Source organism: Melopsittacus undulatus, chromosome Z, assembly GCF_012275295.1.
Source record: "Melopsittacus undulatus isolate bMelUnd1 chromosome Z, bMelUnd1.mat.Z, whole genome shotgun sequence".
NCBI classification, from domain to species: Eukaryota; Metazoa; Chordata; class Aves; order Psittaciformes; family Psittaculidae; genus Melopsittacus; species Melopsittacus undulatus.
This window is the reverse complement of record NC_047557.1, coordinates 9,752,520-9,774,435: the sequence shown is the minus strand read 5'-3', so window position 1 is coordinate 9,774,435 and position 21,916 is coordinate 9,752,520. Positions and strand designations below refer to the sequence as shown.

The window sequence follows — 21,916 nt, the reverse complement described above, 5'->3', positions numbered from 1 at the left end:
GTCAGCGGACAGGCTCTGGTGATTGAGAAGTGCATGAAGACAGGTAGCATGGGCTCTGTGGGAAGACTTGGGAAGGAGCTGGGACTTCCTTTACCTGGTTTTCAATGAGTTTTGCAAATAAAACTGAAAGATAAGAAAAGAAGTGAGCTTTGGGGAAAAAATGAACCTCTGCAGAGCTTCTGGGCTTGTGTGAACCATGGTGAGAAAGAACCCACAGACAGCAAACCCCTTCCCACCAGTCTCCATTCCTGTCCAGGAGCAAACTGAGCCTTACTCATACAGGAACAGAGGCAAGGATCCAACTTCCCAGACATCGTACCCAAAAGGCTTGAGGTAATATTAAGCACCTTGCTGGAGAGTGCAACTTTGCCAGTATCATTGCAAGGAAGGAGAGGGGACAATGATAAAGCATGCAGAGACCTGCTGTGATTTGTGTGTCCATTAGGGGACTGCAAGTCATCCTCACCTTGGGCATCTTGCGCAGATTAGGAGACAGCTTCAAGCAGATAACCTGGCCTCGTTGATCTCCAATGATGATAACAGGGTAGACCGGGTTAAACTGGACATGGGTTATTTTATTCTTCTTCCTGCTCACCACTAGCTGCGTGCAGAGAGCTTCATACTTATTAATGCTCAGATCAAACACATGGGCCTGGGGAAAAAAAGGCAAAGAACACAAAAGGGATTAATCTGGTAAGAGCAACCTCTGTTGAAACAAGACAGAAAAGGTCCCATGGAAAGGCAGCCTTAGCACATAATTACTCTCTGCAGTCATGACCTTCATCCTCTTTTAAGCAACCAGTGTGCAGAAGCTGCCTGATGCTTTTCAGGGCCTGTCCTCCTCCCACAGGGACTCATGGTGTAAAAGACAGTTCCCTGCTGTGGATGCAAGCTCTTACCAAGACCCTTGGTAAGGCTCCAGTTGATCTGGACTGGAGAAGGCTCAGAGCCAGCATTGCTAATCCCACAGGTCTTAATCTCTCTTCTCAGTGCTGCAAGTATTGAGACAACCAGGTGTTAATTCAGGATCTAACAGAGACTGATGCACAAAGCAGGGACTGCTGTCAGAAATACTTACAACCCCTTATAGTAGAGCCTTCCAAAATGTCCAGCTTAATAATAACATTAAAGTCTCAAACCAGTAATTAATAGGGAAGTGATGGGAACATGGATGGTATGATTAAGGGTGTACCTTGGGGTAAAGCCAGGGAAACACAGGCAAAGCACGGGACAGCTTGATGCTGGCAATCCACTCTAGTCCAGCTGCTTTGGATGCTATGCACACGGGTCCTTCTCCCACAGCATAGAGAGAAGTGCCAGGTGAAAACCGGAAATGTGAGGATGAAGGGAAGCACTCAGGTGGGTTTCCCACTGGCACAGACCCCAGACCTACAGCAGTGATGCATCAGTGCCACAGACCTGCCCCATCACCATCTGCATGGTAATGTATGTTTCATTGTGAACCCAGAGCAAACACTAGCAGTTACTCAAGAAAATGTGTTCATGTAATGTTATCTCCCAACAACTGCAATTAGTTCCCATCATTGATACAGCCTGTAAAGACTAATAAAACATGACATCTCTCTCTTTCCTGGTGCTGAAGTGAGCTGTCTCCAGCATGCTGGACTCCCACCTTGAATCCCTTGTGGAGACTTCCAGCCTTATGTTTCTTTTCCCTTTCCTCCTTCAGAAGAACTAAGGAAGAGATTATTTCATGCTAAGAAGTAAGTGGGAATATGGGGAAAATCAGGACTGAAGTACTTGTATACCTCCTGCAAGTTGTGTCTTGTTTACCAGCAGTTAGGAAACAGATGAAACATTTCAACATTGTGTCACGCTCGCAATTTGAATCTAGGAATTATGTGAAATTGTGTTACCCTATAAAAGCTTATTCCAGACAGTATGGAAGGTTTTGTATCAAATCAGTACATGTACTCTTCCAGCACAGACCAATGAGCTGGTGAACGTTATCTGAATTCAAGTATAGCAAAGGGCTGTGCAATGTGCACGCACACGTCCCAAGCAGCCTCATGAGCTGCTGTGTCTTCACAGGACTCAACATCTAGCAATCTGTGGTGTCACTGGTCTGGGCAGAAGAACCATGAAAAGCTTTTATAGATGCAGCAAACAAGATGAAGAAGACTGAAGTAAAATGAGGCTTTTGTAGATGGGAAAAAGCTTGAAAAGCAGAGAGGGTTCTCAAATGTATTTTGAAGAAATCCATGGCAATATAATTCAAGAAGGGAATCCAAAGCATCAGCCACAGATGAGGATCTGCAGTTTGAAGAGTTCTGCCCCAGTCAATGGAAGCATAGGTGGAAAATAAAGCTTTCAATTTTATCTTCTCAATCTATCAGATGCCAGCATTAAATTCTGAATCTAGACCTGACACTTGAGGTCCCACAGTTCAGCCAAGATAATCCCATCTAGGCATAAATAAAGGTAGCTGTCCTGGCTTGTACTTTATGCCTGCTGTCTTACCATCTCTAAGAAGGACAAGCTGTCTTTCAAGCATATCAGCCCTCTATGACCCACATTCACTGAAGATTTAATTGGTTGCCTTCAGAGAATACATTTTTATTTGTTTAAGGTCAGGATTAACAACCGTCCTCCCTGCAACGGCACAAGCTTGATGCTTAGTAACCTAAGAGCCTGTGAAGTGCCCACCACTTGAGTAGGCATCAATTGATGTAGGAGGAAAAAGCCCAGCATGGAATTAGTGGTCAGGTTTCTTTTCAGCATCCACTGAAGTCTATCTGTAAGGCTGTTAAAGTATCACACCAGCACACCCTACCCAGCGCTGCAGTGGAGAAAGATGGGATGTCTGAAGGCTGAAGGCTCAGTGCTGGAGCACTGAGCAATGCAAATGACTTTGAGTGAGGCTGCCTTTCAAATATGTCACTGACAGCCCAGACAAGCACAATGCCTGGGACAAGAACCCGAAACCATCAGCACTGTGGAGAAGGTCAAAAGCAAACAAGTTTATGAATGTTCCTACTATAAAGCTCCTCTTTTATGAGCTTCTAAACAAATGGGCTTGTTTTCCTTTGCCAAGGGAATCATGGAAAAGAACAATCCATTTCAGTTCTCCAGCTGGAAACACCAGCCTCATATCAGCTGTCAGACGCTCCAGATGGAGGGGTGGACACGGGCTTTAGGGAGGACTTTAGAGCCACTGCTCTAAACCAGGCACTCTCAGGAGAGGGGGAAATGGGGTCAGATCAACACTGGTTTTGGTGTTTTGGGAGTAACCTAAAAGGTACACAGGGCCTCCCATAACACCTAAGGCAGTTTAACAGTAATGTAAAGCAGCGGAGCTGCATTCAACCAGTACCATATGCCTGGGGCTTGGGTCAGGGCTTCCTGCTGAAAGAATGGGAGATTGAAAATTTGCATCTTTCCCTTGAGATTCCCAGTTCCATGAGCTGCCTGCTGGCTCAGATCCTGGGATTAAGGATTACGGAGTAGGTTCCAGTTGGATCTCCCACCCCAGAGACTCACTAACATCATACAGTTTCTCCCCATTGCACTGCTGTGGTGGATCCTATCCCTCCAAACTATAGATTGTCCTCCATAGGGCACCTTTCTGCTCAGAGGAGTCACTCATCCAGCAGCATCCAGATGACAGCTGCCACCCAGACCCTGTCAGGCAACTGGCACAAATGGGATTTTTTGATAAGGGATGATATTTGTATAACTTTCCACATGTGGCAGACAAGCTTATTCACCTACTCACTGATACACAGTGTGACATGTTGTCCTGAGCTGTTACAGCTCACAGGACAGCCTGCTTCCACCCATCTGTCCCCTGATGCCTTGCTTGGTACTACAGCATCACCCAGACTGTTACCTACACCAGCACAGTGGTGATGCTTGTCAGAATGTGAGATCTTACAGTTCAGTGACTCCATGGGAAACACAGTAACTTGGCCAGGGCTCCTAAAGCAGAAAGTGTAGCTTTGATAGCATGACAGCATATAGGAATAGGGCAGTGTAGGGCCCTGTGCTGGGACACCAGCTTGGATTTTAATGTTACTGAGAGTTGTGAAGGAACAAAAAGCATGTCAATGCAGTATTGTTGTCACAGCCTACAAACCAATGAAGGTGCCCCTATGAATACCTCCCTCTGCCCTGTCAGTACTGCTACTCCTTCTTATGCTTCCCTCCCTGCAAGTGCTGAGACCTGGGACCACGTTCACTCACTCACTCACGCTCATCCAGAAGTGGTTTAGAAACTGCAGAGTGGAGGTTTCAGACCTCTGATTTTCAGTTTCCTCAGCAGTGCACATCCCCAGGGAGAGAGATGGAGCCTCTGACAATGAACTTGCTTTGTTCAGGTATCTTCTGCAGATCGCATAGAAGTGAATCAGGGACCTGCAGGGTCTGCAGACCCTGGCAGGCACCCTCATTCTTTCTGCTAATAAGCATCCAGATAATGGGAAAAGGGCATTTCAGGTCTTTTGTTAGAGTCCTTAGGAACAAGATCCGGCCACTTCCTTAGAGGAGCATGATTCAGACTCCAAAACCAAGAAATATGGAGTGAGGCATAGAGAGAGGTAAAGAAACATTAAAATGTCTGAAATAGAAGAGTGTGAGGACTCTCCCCTGCTTCTCCCAGCCTAGCTGCAGATCTCCAGGGGGAGTAAGGCATGGGGCAGTAACCAATGACTCCAACATCTGTTTTATTTATGGTCCCTCTAAACCTGTGTGCTCACTCCAGGGAAGTGCCGGAGGACAAGAAGCACCTCCAAACGAAGCCCAAGCTGTTGAGCAAAGCCATTCTTTGCAGCACAGGGATTTATGAGCTGGCATCAACAACCATCAAAAGAAACCTAGACCAAAGCACTGGACAGTCTGATGCCTGATTATGCCTGATATACCAGGCAGATGCTCAAAGCAAACTTCTTGTTGATAGAAGAACAGTAACTCCAGAAAGTCAGTAACCACTGAAAAGGAGCATTACATTTAAGCAGATGCCCAGTTATCTGAGACGGGATCAGGTGAATCCTGCAGTCTGTCTCTTATACTTTTTACTCAATAGGAACACTTTAGCATTGCCATCAGGATAACAACAGAGCCTGCATGCTTGATGTACAGGCAATAATGGATCTAACTCTGCTGTGTTACAGTTGCAGAAAATATTTGACATAAATGAGCTGCTTTCATGCCTGACTCTCAGCTGGAGAAGTAATCCAGCTCACTTGCATCCAGACCATCAGTTCCTCTGTCTATGAATCACACAAATGTATTCCACCTCCCAAAATCGAGTGGCTCCCCACTGAGGCTCCACACAGCTGCTCTGAAAGCATGGCACAGTGCATGTCCAAGGCTATTACTGTAGCTCCAGCATCAAAACAAGCTCAGAGTTTTGACCAACTCATTTCCCCCTGTCCGCTCTGCAAACTGCACATACAGACTGAAAGCCAGTCCAGGCTCCCATGTGCTCAGCAGCTCTGAGGTGACCTGGACCCCTCTGTCCTTATATTCTGCTGTCACCCACTGCCCTGAAGCACATAAGTCTTGTGAGCACCAGATCTGGTGGAGAGCTGAAGCCTCCAAAGGACACCATCAGAAACAAATCAACCTCTCTGCCAGCAGAGCAAGCTACTTGGTTTTTGTGGCCCATGAAGAAGGGAGCTCTAGAGCTACTTTGACCTCCCCTGCCTTTATTGCATGCCTTGAACTAATGACCCTATGCTGTCCTATCCTTCCAGGCCTGCAAGCCTCCATTCCCCAGCAGTGATGTGGGCAACGCTGTCATGTTCAAAATCAACTTCACAGCAACCAGAATCAAGGCTGAGGGGAAGTATGTATGTGGTAAGAACAAGGAAGATGTACCTGGTAACTTGGCAACAAAGAACAAAGTTGGTGTAAGAGCAAAAAGGTGAAGGATAATTTAATATAATGCTGCCCTTTACCAGTTGACATCTCTTTCACTGCTTGGCTCTCACTGTCTTCATGATGGATTTACCTAATTTTCTTGACTGAACCATGATACCTCATCCAGTTGCAAACTCCACGGATGACTTGTTTCAGACTCTCAGCTAATGTATGCAACAGGCAGCCTCTGTCTAGCACCAAGTCAGATGCTGGAGCATCCTAAAGACAGTGGGCAGGCAGGGCAGCTCCAGCTTACATCAAAGCCAAGCTGCCATGCGGTGGAGACCTTACTTTGCATGATTTATGTAGTCTCACTGCAGGCAGAACAGCCTCAAATACAGTTAATTTGCTCTACAATGATGTTTTTGAGTTACATATAAGGGTCATAAGACAGCCCTTGGTCTCCTCTGAAGCCTGGGGCTTGGCAGGAGGAAAGGAGACCTGGCTCAGAGAATACTCATTGCCTCTCTGCTTGTGTGATGACACAGGAATGCTGGTCCTTGGTGGCCCTGACACCAGCACTAAGCAGACCCCAAAATTCATGGGTTTTCACAGCACTTTCATGCTAACAGCAAAAGGACAGACCCCAGCTCTGTTACAAGATGTTCAGAGGCAAGGCAGCCTTCCAGTATCTGAAGGGGTCTTAGAAGGGTGCTGGAGAGGGACTCTTCATCAGCGACTGTAGTGATAGGACAAGGGGTAATGGGTTCAAAGTGAAACAGGAGAAGTTCAGGTTAGATATAAGGAAGAAATTCTTTACTGTAAGGTTGGTGAGGCACTGGAATGGGTTGCCCAGGGAAGCTGTGAATGCTCCATCCCTGATGGTGTTCAAGGCCAGGTTGGACAGAGCCTTGGGTAACATGGTTTAGTGTGAGGTGTCCCTGCCCATGGCAAGGGAAATAGATGATTTTAAGGTCCTTTCCAACCCAAACCATTCTATGGCTCTAAGGATGAGCAGGCATCTGTGAAACCTGCTTTTAGGGCTGAGGCAGGTGAGCTTTGCCAGTGAAGAGTATGTCCCAGGGTAAGGGAGAGGCCTAAGCACATCCCTCTGCCATGCATCATGCCAGCCCACTGCCCCAGAGTGCGTAACATGAAGGGAAAAGAGAGCATCTGTGTCTCCTGACTTAACTGTAGGAGCTGTTTCATTGCAGGGATGCATATCTCTGCTCTTTCTCATTCAGTAAGAACTGGGTCACTCCCAATTTGACATGGTAGGAAAACAGCCCCAGCCTCAGCTGATTTGACTCATCTCCCACGAGTCAGTAAGAAATCAAAGCCTCTGCACTTGGAAGGGCTGCTATTCATTCAGACAGGCTGCGGACCATTTGACACTTTATGGAAACCCTGTGACATTGTTCTACAAGAAAGTGCTTGTTTATCCAAGCTGATTTGTCAGTTACCACTCCTGTCAGCCTGGCTCTGCTCTGACAGTCTCAGTGATTAGGATAATCTCCTTCAGTCTCAGTCTTGCTCACTTCTGAATGCTGTAATCTGGTGTTAAATAGCTGATGCATCCTGCCCCTGCTGCTTGCACTTTAGTTTGGTCTAATATGATTCTCTTATGTTGCCCATGACTTTTTTGTATTCTTTTTTTGACTCTTTAACTTCAATAGTGTGCTTTGGAATGAATCACAAAACCTCTCTCTGCTCTTCAATTTTGTACTAAATGTAATGTTACTTTCCAAATCACTTCTGAAAGGTTAAAATCAAACAGAAAAGCTAATCTGTGCTGAGCTCATGCAACAGCTAGGCTGATGGAAGCAGCTGGTACCTCTGCACTGTGCTGCAACCATTTCTGCAGCAGCAGAGATGACCCTTCCTTACAGACCAGCATCCAAAGTCCAGCCCAAGGCCTGGCTGTGCCCATGAGGTGGCTTTGCCTGCATGTCCCAGGGTTTGACTCAGCAGCACAGTATCAGCAAGAACACAGCAGCACAGGCCCAGCATCCCTTACAGTCCTGCTGCTGCCCCAGTTAGTGATCATTTCATGTTGCACATTTAGTTTGTGTCTTTATTGAATTTTATCTCACTGACTGCAAATTGCTGCTGAGGTTGTCAACCTCATTTACAATTTCAGTTCTGGCACCAAAGCACTTGTAAATCCTGTCTGTTTAGTCCCCACCGCCAAATTACTGCTGAGTTTCAATGCCAGCTTCAGTACCCAAAACATCCCTAAGCTGCACTGCACACTCTGCTGAGGATGATTTCCATCATGTCACATCCACCTTCTCACCTGCCTTATAGTTTGCTTATGAGCTTGTGCCAACAGTGTTCCTGACGTCAACCTAGAAACATGTATTACACAGTCCTCTGACCGACCAGGCTTGCTACTCTCAAAAACATTAATAGATCTGGTTTATGCTATATGGCCTTACTAAAGCCTTACTAGACTGACTGTTCCTTGATCTACCAGTACTTACAAACAGATCATTCACTGATTTGTCCCACGGGCAGGGACACCTTCCACCAGAGCAGGTTGCTCCAAGCCCCATCCAACTTGGCCTTGAACACTGCCAGGGATGGGGCAGCCACAGCTTCTCTGGGCAACAGCCACAGGGAAGAATTTCTTCCTTATAGCTAATCTAAATCTCCCCTCTTTCATCTTAAAGCCATTTCCCCTAGAATGGCTATGCCCTGCTACACAGAGCCAGCATCCTCTGTACTCACCCAGGACAGAGGCTGGGGCATGGGTTAAGGCAGACAGTTGCACAAGCGAGGACAGCATTGGTTTGATGGGAGAACCAGTCACTGCTCTCTGGCACCTGCAGCCCTGCAGCAGGCCAGCAAAGCTGTTCATACAGCAGATATCGAACTGTAATGATCTGGAGACTGGCATTTAAAATGGATCAGCACAGATTTCAAGTCATTATATAATGCCAAGCAACAAACACCAAGGTACAGGAGCTGCTGTCTCTCTGCAGCAGGATGGGCAGATAGCTGAGGGCTCTCAGTGGCCCGAATACAAATGGTTCTCACTTTCAAACTGAAACCTAAGTGAAGGGCCATTCTTAATCGAGAAACATAACAAAGAGCGGAGAACCACCTAGGAGCAGCTTTCTATTCTCAGAGATACTCTTAATGGGCTCTGTGCCCCCAGTATGTTTTCACGCAAAGTCTAATAAGTGAATCAATGAAAACTGGAGATAATACCCAAATCATTTTTTCCATTCATACGTCTGTGAAAGCAGGAAAAGGCAAATTTGGCTCCTGCATGGCTGAATGAACTAGTTAATCTCAGCAGATGGGTTTTGTTAAAATGCTGTATTTCATAACCTGAAAAAGCAATAGCTCTAGTGATGAAAAACTGGTCTGTGAGCATCTCTGTAAGAAACAATTCCTGCAGCACCACTGACAGAAAGGGGTTTACATTTATGTATGGCTTTGCACTGAAACCAACTACTGTGCTGACCTCACCCCATGGCAACTCAGTAGCTGAGGGATGTGAATGAGCAGTAGCAATCTCAAGTGTGCATTTTGAGGCTTGGAGCCCATCAGAGCAGCCTAGGATAGGATGGAAGCTGCAGCAGGACAGAGGTGAGGGCTCACACCCTGCAGGGCAAACCAAAGTCTTCCAGGCCAGCTTTATTCCCTAGAAGCAGTGCACAGAGAGCCTGGTGTCTGCGGGAGAGGAAGGATAGCCTCACTGGCACAAAGAAAGCAGCATTACTTCCAGGGTCTCTGACCATCTACCTCACTGAGCTTTGATATGCCAACAGCCTTTGTTTGAAAGCAGACATAAAAGCTTGCCCAGCAGTTCACATCAATCTCAAAGATTCAGCAGGAAAAAAGAGCAAGCCTTTTAGGTTTCATGGCAGAAGAAAATGAGCAGTTTCACCGGAAACAACCACTTATGCTGTGAATGCCATTTCAAAGCCAATTTAAGAAAGCCCCTGCCCACTTCAGCCTACTCAGAGGTCCTTTGGGGTGATGACAAGGGGACCTGCACTCATTCGGTGTTTTTACACCCCAGGCCACATTGCAGAGAGCCATAAGATGCCTCATCCCAGCCCTGCAGAGCTTGTAGTGGCCCCTAACATACATGAACCCCATGGGATACTGCAGAAGGGTAGGAGGAAGGACTTGAATGCAGCAGGGACATCTGTAGCCATGAGGGGTTCACAGTCCTGACTCCCCTGGGCAAAAGCATTGCCTGATGCTGGGAGGTCTACTGGCACCCCTGATTCGTGCCCTACAAGGAGAGGCAACATTAGCCCCAAAATACCCAGTGAACTATTTGTAAACCTGAAAGGTTTAGCAAGCCTCTTATCTGCAAAATCATTCATGCTTTTAAAGTAAGAAATTGGACTTTGCTGCTGGTCAATACTAAATTGCAAGCAAGTCTCTGCAAATTGCTCTATGCACAAACACACAACAGTGCTAAACAAGTGATTCTTTCCCAAGAGGAGAAAGGAAAACAGTGGGTATCAAGACAACAGGCATTTATTCGTCATCTTATCCAATGCCGAGACACAACAGGAACGTGGTCCTCAAGACTTCTCATACAGAGGAGTTGTTCAGTAAAACATGTGTGTATAAGCAGGAAAGGGCACACTCACTTCCCGAGCAGCACAAACCATTAGCTAATTTCTTGAAGGTTTATGTTGTTTCAAGTACTTCACATCTTGAAAGGTCAAGAGCTTCAGTAATGGGGAAAAGCCCTAGAGCATACATCTGAACAGCCTTCTCTGCATAGTGCACATTTGGATGGCATTTATCTTGGGGCTATCAATATTTACTAAAGATGGCTATAACATCACCTTGCTCTTGCTGCATTAGTCATGAAGGACACAGACCACAAAAACATGAGAGCAAATGGACTTGTACTTAGTGCAAGCCTGTAGTAAACCCCCTGGTATTGCCCTTCTCACACAGGACATTTCATAATGTCATAGGGTCAGAAGGTAATTCAGGTTGGAAGAGACACCAAGAAGTCTCTACTCAAACCTCCTGGCCAAAGGATGAGCTCTGAGGCCAGATGCAGTTGCTCAGGGCTCCATCTAAGCTGATTTTGAAAACATCCATGGACAGTAATGGCACAGCCTCTCTGGGCAAGCTGTTCCATTACTTGACGCCCTTCACAGTGAAGGTTTCTCTTAATATCCAGTCCAAACCTCTGATTTCAACCCAATTCAGCTGCTGTGTCTCACTGTTCCTTCATGCACCACTGTGAAGAGCTTGGCTCCCACTTCTTGATGACCTCCTTGTAGGCACTGGCAGGCTACCGCTGGGTTCCTTCTCCAGGCTCAGGCACACCATTACAGCCATTGCATAGGGCAGCTATGGCTCACAGCCTGGGATGCAGCCACTGAGGGACACTTGTGACATTGGTGTCTGTAGCTTTTTTAACACAGGTAACAATCCATGCATGAATTCAGCACCAGAAAGCATCCACATGTGTGGAGTGATCCAGAAGCAGAAGGAATGCCAGCACCGTTTTCTTATTTAAGGAAAGTAAGTAAAAGAAGCCCAAACAGGAAATTCCCAAGCAGGAAATTTCAAGTATGATTCTTGCTTTTACATGTTTCTTTTTTCCTTTCCTGCTTTAAGCCTGTTTGAGATGGGATTAAAGCAAACTCCCAAAGGCAAATCCTACCAAATGCCACAGGGATTAAATACCACCCCTCCCTGCTTCTCTGACCAACATCCCTAGATTTCCTGCACTGTAAGTTTAAGAGTCTAGGTATCCAAATCCATCTCCACATGTTTTTGGGTTTTTTTCTTATTTCCAAAGTTAACCTTTTTCTTCTTGTCAGGCTTTTACCTTTTACAACATGAACTAATGTAGGTGTTCTCTATCTCATTTTATTTCAGTGCTGATCACATCAGTAACTGCACCCAGGTCTCTGTAGGAAATGGCCTGAAGGGACCTCAGAGCTGCTGCCAGCCAAATGAGCTGCAGGACTCATGCTTAGAAGTAACAGATCTTTCCACTTGTCTGCTTTAAGAACCACTGTGGAGTCTTCAAGGAATGTAAGCGTCATCTGAAATGCAATCACGGAGCAAAACTGCAGTGAACTTAGCACACTGATTGAAACCGAAGCTGAATGCTCTATAGCAACCACTCTGAGTGCATCCAGCAGAGACTAGCTTCCATAAAAGCAGCTGGCTGTCCAGTCCCTTTAAAACAGGCCACTTATTTAGACACCTAGTTAGAGAATTGGGAGGTTTTTTTCCAGGCAGTGTTGGCATGCACATGTCTCAGTGATCATTTTATTTTAATTTTCATTGCAAATCACTTATGCTCATTCTGAAATAAAATGGCCATGGGGCAGAGCAGGAGACTAAGGAAATTACCCAGAACATAATAGAGAGCACTAGTAGCAGTTAGTAACCAATGCATTAGCAGCAGAACAAGCACACTTGGATTATTTATGAAGAGGTGGTGCTGTCTGAAGCAGATGCCCAGCTGCCAACACACACATTTTATCATAATGTCCATGATACTTACAGATTTTTCCTAAATCTTCACTCCTGGAATCATGGGGATTGAGAGAATTTTAGATTTCCAATTTCTGAGTCAGTCTTACAATCTAGGGGGTTGATATACACCTTTTGGATGCATAGCATCAGCTTGAATAAGGAAACACGTTCTCCAAAATACACCAGGTATCCCTTTAAGGCTGCAATTAGGGTCTGATTTAAAACCACCTCCAGGCAACCTTCAACTTTTGTAGGCATAATTATGTGCGGATGCAAAGCAAGAAGGTTGTTTATGAACAGGAGGTCTTTAATGTTTTATTTTCTGGCTGTGTGTCCTGTTGTTTTCTGTATCATAGAATCTTAGAATATCCTGTTAATATCCTGTTAATGTAGACCTTTTCCCAGCATTAATGGAGACTACCCTGTGCGAGGTGCTGAGCCATTCCCAAGAAGTACACTGTGCCACGAAGTATAATATGTCCAGAAACAGAAAGGCTGTAAACAACTACTTATTCCTCTTCCCTGCAGATCTAGAAGGTTCTGCTCAAAATAGAACCTAAAACCATGGCTCAGACATACCCTGCTGCAACCATCATGGTTAGTGGCTAGCACGAAGGCCCAAGATTTCTATCAGCATCAGATCTGGACAGTCTATTGCAATGGGAAGACAGCTCTTGCCTGGACCTTTCCTGCTAAGAAAGAACTGGGCTGCTCCTGGCTGATGGGCACTCTTCTCAGAGTTTGCGATTACAGGCATAAAGCAGAATTAGATCTTACTAAGGTCAGGATTACTGAATTAGATCAAAGGTAGGATAGACAAAGTGAGATACCCTGGGTGCAGTGCTGCCAAAGCCAGGCAGCTGACTGTCTTATCCATAGCCCCTTACAAACTCCAGGCCTATGGATGCTGCAGCTGATGTGACTCTGCAACCACACAACTAGAGTCACTGCAGCAGTGGCTAAGACATGCAGGGGTGGGGTGGACAGATCATATTGCACAAACTCTTGCTAAGTGCATAAGAGATTCTCTACAGCAGGTGAAGCTCTGACGAACCTGGCCCAAGAGAGCAGCATGAAGCCTCCATAGAGTTATCACTGCAGACACTTGAACACATCAATAAAGAATCCAAGTATGCTCCATCTGCTTGTGCTGCCCAAGATGTATCACTGCCTGAAAATATCTCTCTCCTTTTCCCCACAGTTAGGAACCAGGACACAGATGAGGTACCCACAGGTCTCTGTAGCACTCATCCCATCACTCAGAGCTGTGAAGGTCAGCATGACCCTTACCAGGTTTGAAGATGCACACAACTTCACTTGTGGAAAACAATCAGAGGATGAGTCACATTATGAATGCATTAATTTAATTCATTCAGACCTTTCATTTCATATAAGGGAGAATGGGCTCAGACATATTCATGAACAAAGGGCCTCATCATGACCCTGCCTGCAAGGGAAAAGCATCAACACTGCTTTCTGTAGACTATGGCTTCTCATGGAGACCAGGTGCCCAGTGAAAAGATTTCTATTGTTTAACTTGGGAGAAACAAATTCACAGCCTGAGCCAGCGTATCAGTGAAATGACTTTTTTGCTATAACATAAAGGTTAAACTGCAATAAAGTTGCCAAGGCATCAGTTCAATAATAGAGATATATAAAGGCCATCTCTTTTGCTAGAGTAATTTGGCTAAATTGCACAGACTTTCCAGTTTATACCAGTAAAACATTCAGACCATGGTGACAGAGTAACATGGTCTTACAGTACAAAAGCAGAGTTGATGGATAGCTACAAGCCCTGGCTATACACCAGGCTCAAATTAACCATCTGAGCTACTCAAATGAATGGCTAGGGGGAAAGATATAACTGCCATCATCTTAATATTGGGACTGGTCTAATCATTTCATTACCAAATCATTACTTTTGAACACAGCCTTACACAGTGGAAAAATGTTGATTTTATTTAATTGGAACAAAGTTTTATTGGCTGACCCAGTGTATATTACTATAATTGACTTTTTAATATCAATGTAAGTATATAACCTCTTTATTCCACTGCTTCTCTATACCTTAGACATTCTGAACCAATACCCTAATGTCAGCATGTACTAGGGGTGCTCTGATCTAGAGCATTGTCTCTCCATCCCCAGGGATGAACTGGTTAATAAGCTGATTTCCCACACTGGGAATGAAGTGTTTTTTCTCCTGGCATGTGGAAGCTGCACACCTTTACTGATGTGGCCAACACAAGAGCAAGCAGGGACTTTTATGCATTGGCAATCCCTACCTGAAGGCAGCATGAGCAGTGCTGAGAAGGAGCTGGCAACTCATGGCTGGGGACATGCATACCAAAGACAGGAAAGCATAGGGAAAAGAAGCTTGTTGCCCAAACCCTGCTTTCCTCTTTATTCTCTGAGTACCTCCATTCCTGCCTTAAGAGGAGCTAACTAGAACTGCAGACAGGTTTAGCTTTCTTATACTAAAGGTTGGGAGGCTTGGCACCAAAGAAGCGTCTGTGCTTAGAAGAGAAGGCCCATATATGCATTTCTGATGGGTTTGTCATGGGTTTGCAGAGGGATGTGTCACTGATCCTCAACATCTGCTAACAGCCCTCTGATTTAAACCAGCTGTTTGGATGACTGGGCTGCAGCTGAGAGATTTCTGGCCTTGCTGCTTGCAGGGCTGTGGTAGACCTTAAGGGAGAAGGAGTACAAAAGGCTGCTGCAGGTTTCCTCATCTCTGTTACTACTTTATTACTTCTGTGTCCTTGTAATCAGACTGAGCAAAAAGGAATTTTAGGGCCTTGAGCTACCAAAATGAGCCTCCCATCCTGAGGCAAGCAGCTCAGGCAAGCTGCAGCCAACTCAGCCTGTCACTGTGGTGGATAACTGCTGATGGGAGATCTGCAGCTCCTTGATATGCCAGGCCAGTACTGGGCTGACATGTCCCCATGCTCAACCCTAATTCCCCTTGGCTTTCTCTCAGCTCAAATTAGAGCAGTGTTGCTTCCAGGCTCTCACCTTGCTATCAGTGGTGACTGCAGCAAAGACCGTAGAGGAGTAAGGAGCCCATGCAACATCTCCTACACCAGAATTCAGGTCATAAACAAACATTGGAGTCCTGTAAAAAAAAAGGAGGAAAGAACTCTTTTATACACATATCACTCTGGAATTGAAACACTGAGTTATAAATACTGATGCTGCAGCCTGTGTTCAAGGCCAGCTGCAGAAGTGGGAGATGGGGTATTTCTCTATGTCAGCTATCATCTGAGCCAAAGACAAAGCAAAGCTCAGTGTGAACTCAAATGGGTTGGGACTGGTCCTGCTGTGATGAGAAGAAAAAGTGCTTATTTCCAAAAGCATTTTGAAAGCTTCCCCCCCAACACACACAGAAAGATGAAGTCTCTCTGGTTAATAATCATATGGGAAAAAGTGATTTTCCCTCTCTGGACTTCTGACAACACTGACTATTAAAGTGGTATTGGCAACAGGAAATATTTGACTCTGATTTACAAAAAAAATCAATTTTGTGATTGAAACCAGACATTGCTCAACCACTAACCCTGAAATTCCTTGTGTATTTTTAAATGTTCCAATTCTTATTTTTCTCTCTGACTCTTTGGAGGTGTCTGGTCTCTGGGGCCATAATCCAGCCCCTGACATGTCTCAACAGCATTTCTCCAGAAGAATAACCCTGCCACAGTAGGTCCCACCTGAAGAAAGCCAGGTCCAAAGCAAGCAGTCAGGCTCTGCACTGAGCTGCAATGCTTGGCAAGTTCCTGGGGCAGACGATGCTAAATATCATACCTAAGGAGTACAAATCTGAGTCACAAGCCCCAGAAACAGAAATAAGAGAGCAATTAGCAATATCAACCCCTTAGAGGGAAACTGAAGCTGAGGTATAAGCAGAATCTATATCTGATGGCTGGCATGTCAGGCTGGAGCACCCTGACCATGCCAGAACCCAGGAGGACGTACTTGATGGTGTGATCCCAGATCTTGACTGTCCAGTCGGAGCTACAGGAAATGAAGACTTTCGAGTGGTAGGGATTCCAGCTGACTGAGTCCACGGCCATGTGATGAGCTTCAAACACATCCAGAAACTGGCTAGAATAGCATTTTGAACACTGTAAAGGAAAGAACTAGTCAGTAATCAGAGACCTCTCCTTGCACAGATGCTTCCGAAAGCTTGTATGGCCTCCTAGGCTCTTCTGGGCTGGCTGGGAAGTGGTGGCTGATACCCAGAGGGGCTGCAGAGACAAAATAACTTAGCACATGCTGTTTCACCTCACTTCCAGACAACACTAAGCTCTCCTCTGCAATACACAGAGGTAGGAATCTGGTTATATTTACAGCCACAGCCAGGCCCCTGAGCCCTTTCTTCACTGCAGGACTTCCACCAGCTTTCTGTGAGCTTGGGTTCCTGCCATGCCCCTGAAAAAGGCTCTCAGAAGAGGAAGGTGAAAACATAGCTTGTGTTGCTCAGGAGCACATAGCACTGTGTGCATTTGAGTGTCACAGTTAAGACCTCTAGTAACAGTGCTCTCAGCACAAGAATGACCTATTGGACCCTTTGGTTGTAAGGCTTTTGGGAACATGCCATGCCATGATGCTGCGACAGTCTCCTCTGAGAGCCTGTGCCCCATCACATGGCTCTGCAGTTCCTTCTCTTGTGCTACTCGTGACTTCCCAGAGGGGTGTGAGAACCACAAGAGGTTGGCCAGCACTCAGGCATGTCCTCAGTGGGCAGGGGGACAACAGCCCATGCATGTGAGGGTCAGGCCAGCAGTGTCACAGCTGATGAATGGCAAAACGTAGGATGTGTGCAAGAGCTGGAAAACATTTGGGAGCACTGGAAAAGACACTCTGTGCGTGAGCTCATGAAGTGGGGGAGAAATTACAATCTGCTGTCTGCAGGAGCAGAATACAGGACTTGATCCAGACTCTGTCAGTTCTGTGTACACAAAAAAAATAGGTTATACTCCCCACACGTCCTCCCTGCTGAGGGTAATGGAGGTTTCCTTTGTTAGCCACAGGGACCTCATCTCGCAGCTAATGTCTTCTTGGCTGTGTTCCTTCACATGAGCTGTATCCACACAGTAGGTTGGGGTTGGTTTAAGGATTTCCTGTTGGTGTGCCTTGGTACCGCTGCTACAAGGACTTTTCAGCACCTTCCATTAGTCCCTAATGAATGCAGCAACACATCATCTGTCCAAGCAGCAGGATTGCTGGAGTGCTATATGACTTTACTTCCCACTAACCAAACCTCTTAATAATCATAAGGCTTAACTGTTTATTACACGTGACACTCACTGAATATTCAGACCTGTTTTTCCAATGCCCTTGTGCACTGGTACTGCATTGAGGGTGCTAAACTAGTCACACAGCACTAGGTCCTGCATCCCTGGGAGGTTTGCTGTGATAGGAAACAGAAACAAGAAAGTAGGTAATGCTCACTGAAATTTACTGACAGTGTGTATAGCTTGCTGTTTGGTGCATACTCTGTCTCTGAGTTACTGTCCTTGTGTGTAATTATGGGACTGGAATGTCCTTTAATGGCATGTTTCATAACTTCTCTTAATAATTCTTAATGTTCAGCCACCAGGAAAATTGGTACTTGGCTTCTTTTGGAAGTCACTTAGCTGTGAATAGACAGAATGGGTCATGAGTAATTAACACAAGAGAGAAGCTGCTTTAGCCATCTGTCTTTCCAAGTATGTGTATTGAAGGTCCCTAATACCTGAGGTATTTGAAGAGTGGGATACTAACCAGATTTGTCTGCATCCACCTGTAATGAACTGTTTTTAAAGCCTTCTTGGGGCTGAGCCCCTGATCAGTGCAACACTCTGGGCACTTGTAAAGGAGCTTTCATGCTCTGGGATATGCTGATCCTCAACACTGGCTTTGCAGTGTGCAAGTCTGGCCCAGAGCTGAGGTCCAGGTCCCAACAGGAAAGGGACTGATAGGTTTCTTATGAATTCAGCAGCAAAAAGGGTTCTGTAGGGCAGATGCCTAACTTCTGAGAAGATAGCTTCAAAGAGGATGAACAGATTCAGGGAGCAGGCATTTGTGCAGCCTGATCTTCTAGAGCACTGCTCCAATTTGCTGAGTGTTTTTCTCCTATTTAAATGGTGGTAGATGTGTATGAATAATAAATGGTATTTTTATGATGAGATGGGAAAGCAAGAATGTGTCTACACCAATACAGGAAATCAGTAGGAAGATGATTGGTGATGAGGCTACAAAACATGGAGGATGAATTCTGGGAGGAAAGGAGAACTCCAAGGACACAAAACTAATCTTCATTATCAGCACTTCAGATTATGCTAGATGTTAGCCTGATGCAAAACTCCTCCACATCCCTGGTGAATGGATGGTTATTAGTGTCCTTATAATATAGATCATTTGTTTAGTTCACAAACAGAAATACTGAGACTCCCTAATTTTTGCTCAGTGCCTTCTTGTAGAGATCTGCTGAGATATGTACAAAGGCTTATGAATGGAAACAGGCATGTGAATGCACTGGGAGAAACAACAGGAAATGGTAAAAGAAAGAACCCTCATTATTTGATGGCAAATGCAGTCAGTCAGGTGACAAGATAACAGGGCAGAACAAACAGAAGCCCAAAGACAAGGTGTCAAGAACACTTCATCAGACTCCTACCAGGATATCTGCTTGCTTGGCCTTCCCCCTGATCTTCCCCCACAAACAGCCTCTTCACTCACAACACTGAGTTCAAAGAATCACCTTTTCCTACTACACAGTCTTGCACTGACTTTTATTATATTCATTTGTTACACTCTCAAACAACCTGCCTAAGACTGAAAACAAAACCCTTTCTTACATGAATATGCTTTAATCTCATCACAATTTTTCTGCGGAAGCATGTTTATTAAGAAGTAATTCTGACCAAAGAGCTGAAGCCTCAATAATGTCTCAGTATGAATCACAGAGACCATACTTTCCATTACCAAAGCTGAACAGTTCCTAAACAGCAAGTAAGATATGCAAAGAGGCAGTTTTGCATTACAGAATCATATTAATGTAGAAACAGTTTGTCCTCTATGAAAAAGGGTGATAGGTCGGTATGTAATTAAGATAATGATTTCTTGGCTTCAGAAATGCGATTAACTAAGCCATGTTAAAAATTTCACCATAACTGCTGTGCAGCTAAAGAATTAACATATTAACATATTAACATTCTATCTGTGGGCATGCCTGGTCTCTGAGAAAACACCTCCCTGAAATCCACTTTCCAATTTATTTAATAAACAACCTAAAATCCAGCCCATGTGGACAGCAGCCCATGTTTGATCCCTGACTCATACTGCATCTAGTGGCAAGGGCAAGTGCAGCACAGACACCTGAGCAGCCCAACTCCTGCTCAATGTAGCCACAGGTCCCAAGAGCTGCTCAAAGGGCTGTGGCACTGTCACTGTCTTCAGCATCCAAGCAGGGCAAGGCCCTGGGAAGCAGTTCAGAGGTAGCTTCAGTAGTGGGTTCAGACATGCAATGCTTCAATGAAGGGTGTGATGAAGATGTGTGGTTGTCCTTGAGAAATGCCTGGAGAAGATGATCCCAAAGCTTTTGAAACTCAGGGGATGCTAAAGGTGCAAGCAGTCTTGCCCCTGGTTTTGTGGACACTATAGAGGCCTGCTTGTGCTAGACACATGATTTCTTTTCCATGTGTTAGCCCAGACAATCTGATGGAAGGCTGCCCTTCCTTCCCATGGGGACACCCAAGTTTTATAGGGCAGTGTTTCACAATGTGAGAGGGTCCAACTTTCACTAAGACTTCCCTTACACAAAATTCCAGTGCAGGAATATTTCGTTGCTTACCATAAACATGAAATCAGACTCAGTACCCATAAAACAGAAGTACCTTTAAAACAGTATTTCTGCATTTGTCCACCCAAGAAGTAGTTAAAATATCTGGCTTCATGGCAGGGATCACTCCTTATGATAAAACCTTGTCTAGCTCTAGTTTCAATGATGATCGTCCAAGGCAGGAATACCTACAGCTTTGTCAATGCAAATGCTGGCAAATTCTGCTCCTCTTCATTGCTCCTCCATGAAGGACTTCCTTTTCTATGTAATTAAGCCAAGACATTTGAACTGAGCCCCCATTTACCCGGAGAAACTACAGACCAGTCAGTCTCACCTCTGTGCCTGCCAACATCTTGGAGCAGATTCTCCTGGAAGGCATGCTGGGGCACATGAAAAACAACAAGGTGTTTGGTGACAGCCAGCATGGCTTCACTATGGGGAAATCCTGCCTGACCAATTTGGTGGCCTTCTATGATGGGGCTACAGTACTGATGGACAGGGACAGAGCAGTTGATGTCATCTATCTGGACTTGTGCAAAGCGTTCGACACTGTCCCACACAACATTTTTGTCTCTAAACTGGAGAGACATAAATTTGATAGGTGAACCACTCAGTAGATAAAGAACTGGCTGGAAGGCCGCATGCAAAGTGTTGTGGTCAATGGCTCAATGTCCAGCTGAAGACCAGTAACGAGTGGTGTCCCTCAGGGATTGGTGTTGGGACTGGTCTTGTTCAACATCTTTGTCAGTGACATGGACAGTGGGATTGAGTGTGCCCTCAGCAAGTTTGCTGATGACACCAAGCTGTGTGGTTCAGTTGATACACTGGAGGGAAGGAATGCCATCCAGAGGGACCTTGACACGCTTGTGAGGTGGGCTGATGCCAACCTCATGAAGTTTAACCATGACAAGTGCAAGGTCCTACATCTGGGTGGGAGCAATCCCAGGCACAGCTACAGGTTGGGCAGAGAAGAGATTCAGAGCAGCCCTGCAGAGAAGGACTTGGGGTGTTGGTCAATGAGAAAATGAACATGAGCCAGCTTCAGTGTGCGCTTACAGCCCAGAAAGCCAAACGTATTCTGGGCTGCATCAAAAGGAGCATGACCAGCAGGTCGAAGGAGATGATCCTGCCCCTCTACTCTGCTCTTATGAGACCTCACTTGGAGTATTGTGTGCAGTTCTGGTGTCCTCAACATAAAAAGGACATGGAACTTTTGGAACAAGTCCAGAGGAGGCCACGAGGATGATCAGGGACTGGAGCACCTCCCATATGAAGACAGGCTGAGAAAGTTGGGGCTGTTCAGCCTGGAGAAGAGAAGGCTGCGTGGAGACCTCATAGCAGCCTTCCAGTATCTGAAGGGGGCCTACAGGGATGCTGTAGGGGAAGTTCAGGTTAGATATAAGGAAGAAATTCTTTACTGTGAGGGTGGTGAGGCACTGGAATGGGTTGCCCAGGGAGGTTGTGAATGCTCCATCCCTGGCAGTGTTCAAGGCCAGGCTGGACAGAGCCTTGGGTGATATGGTTTAGTGTGAGGTGTCCCTGCCCATGGCAGGGGGGTTGAAAGTGGATGATCTCAAGGTCGTTTCCAACCCTAACTATTCTATGATTCTATGACACCAGCCTGAACATACTTCCTGAAGGGTACCTGGTGGTCCCCACCAGTCACAGACATGCATTGTCATCATGCTCATTGACATCCATCACTCACCTAAGCACAGAGGAAGTTAAAACATGTCATTCCCTGCTGCCTTTTGATCAGAACTAGATATAAGAGTGCCTAAAAAATCT

The 21,916-nt window shown here is 45.6% G+C and overlaps 1 protein-coding gene across 1 annotated transcript in view; it reads right to left on the bottom strand.

Moving 5' to 3' along the window:
* Nucleotides 1-21,916, bottom strand: part of DNAI1 (dynein axonemal intermediate chain 1) — a 149,329-nt gene that overhangs the window by 28,844 nt on the left and 98,569 nt on the right. The window contains exons 16-18 of the mRNA XM_034072653.1: nucleotides 16,279-16,427; nucleotides 15,322-15,421; nucleotides 467-652 (exon numbers count right to left, since the gene is read on the bottom strand). Coding sequence (XP_033928544.1) covers nucleotides 467-652; nucleotides 15,322-15,421; nucleotides 16,279-16,427 — 435 coding nt within the window. The remainder of the gene's footprint in view (nucleotides 1-466; nucleotides 653-15,321; nucleotides 15,422-16,278; nucleotides 16,428-21,916) is intronic.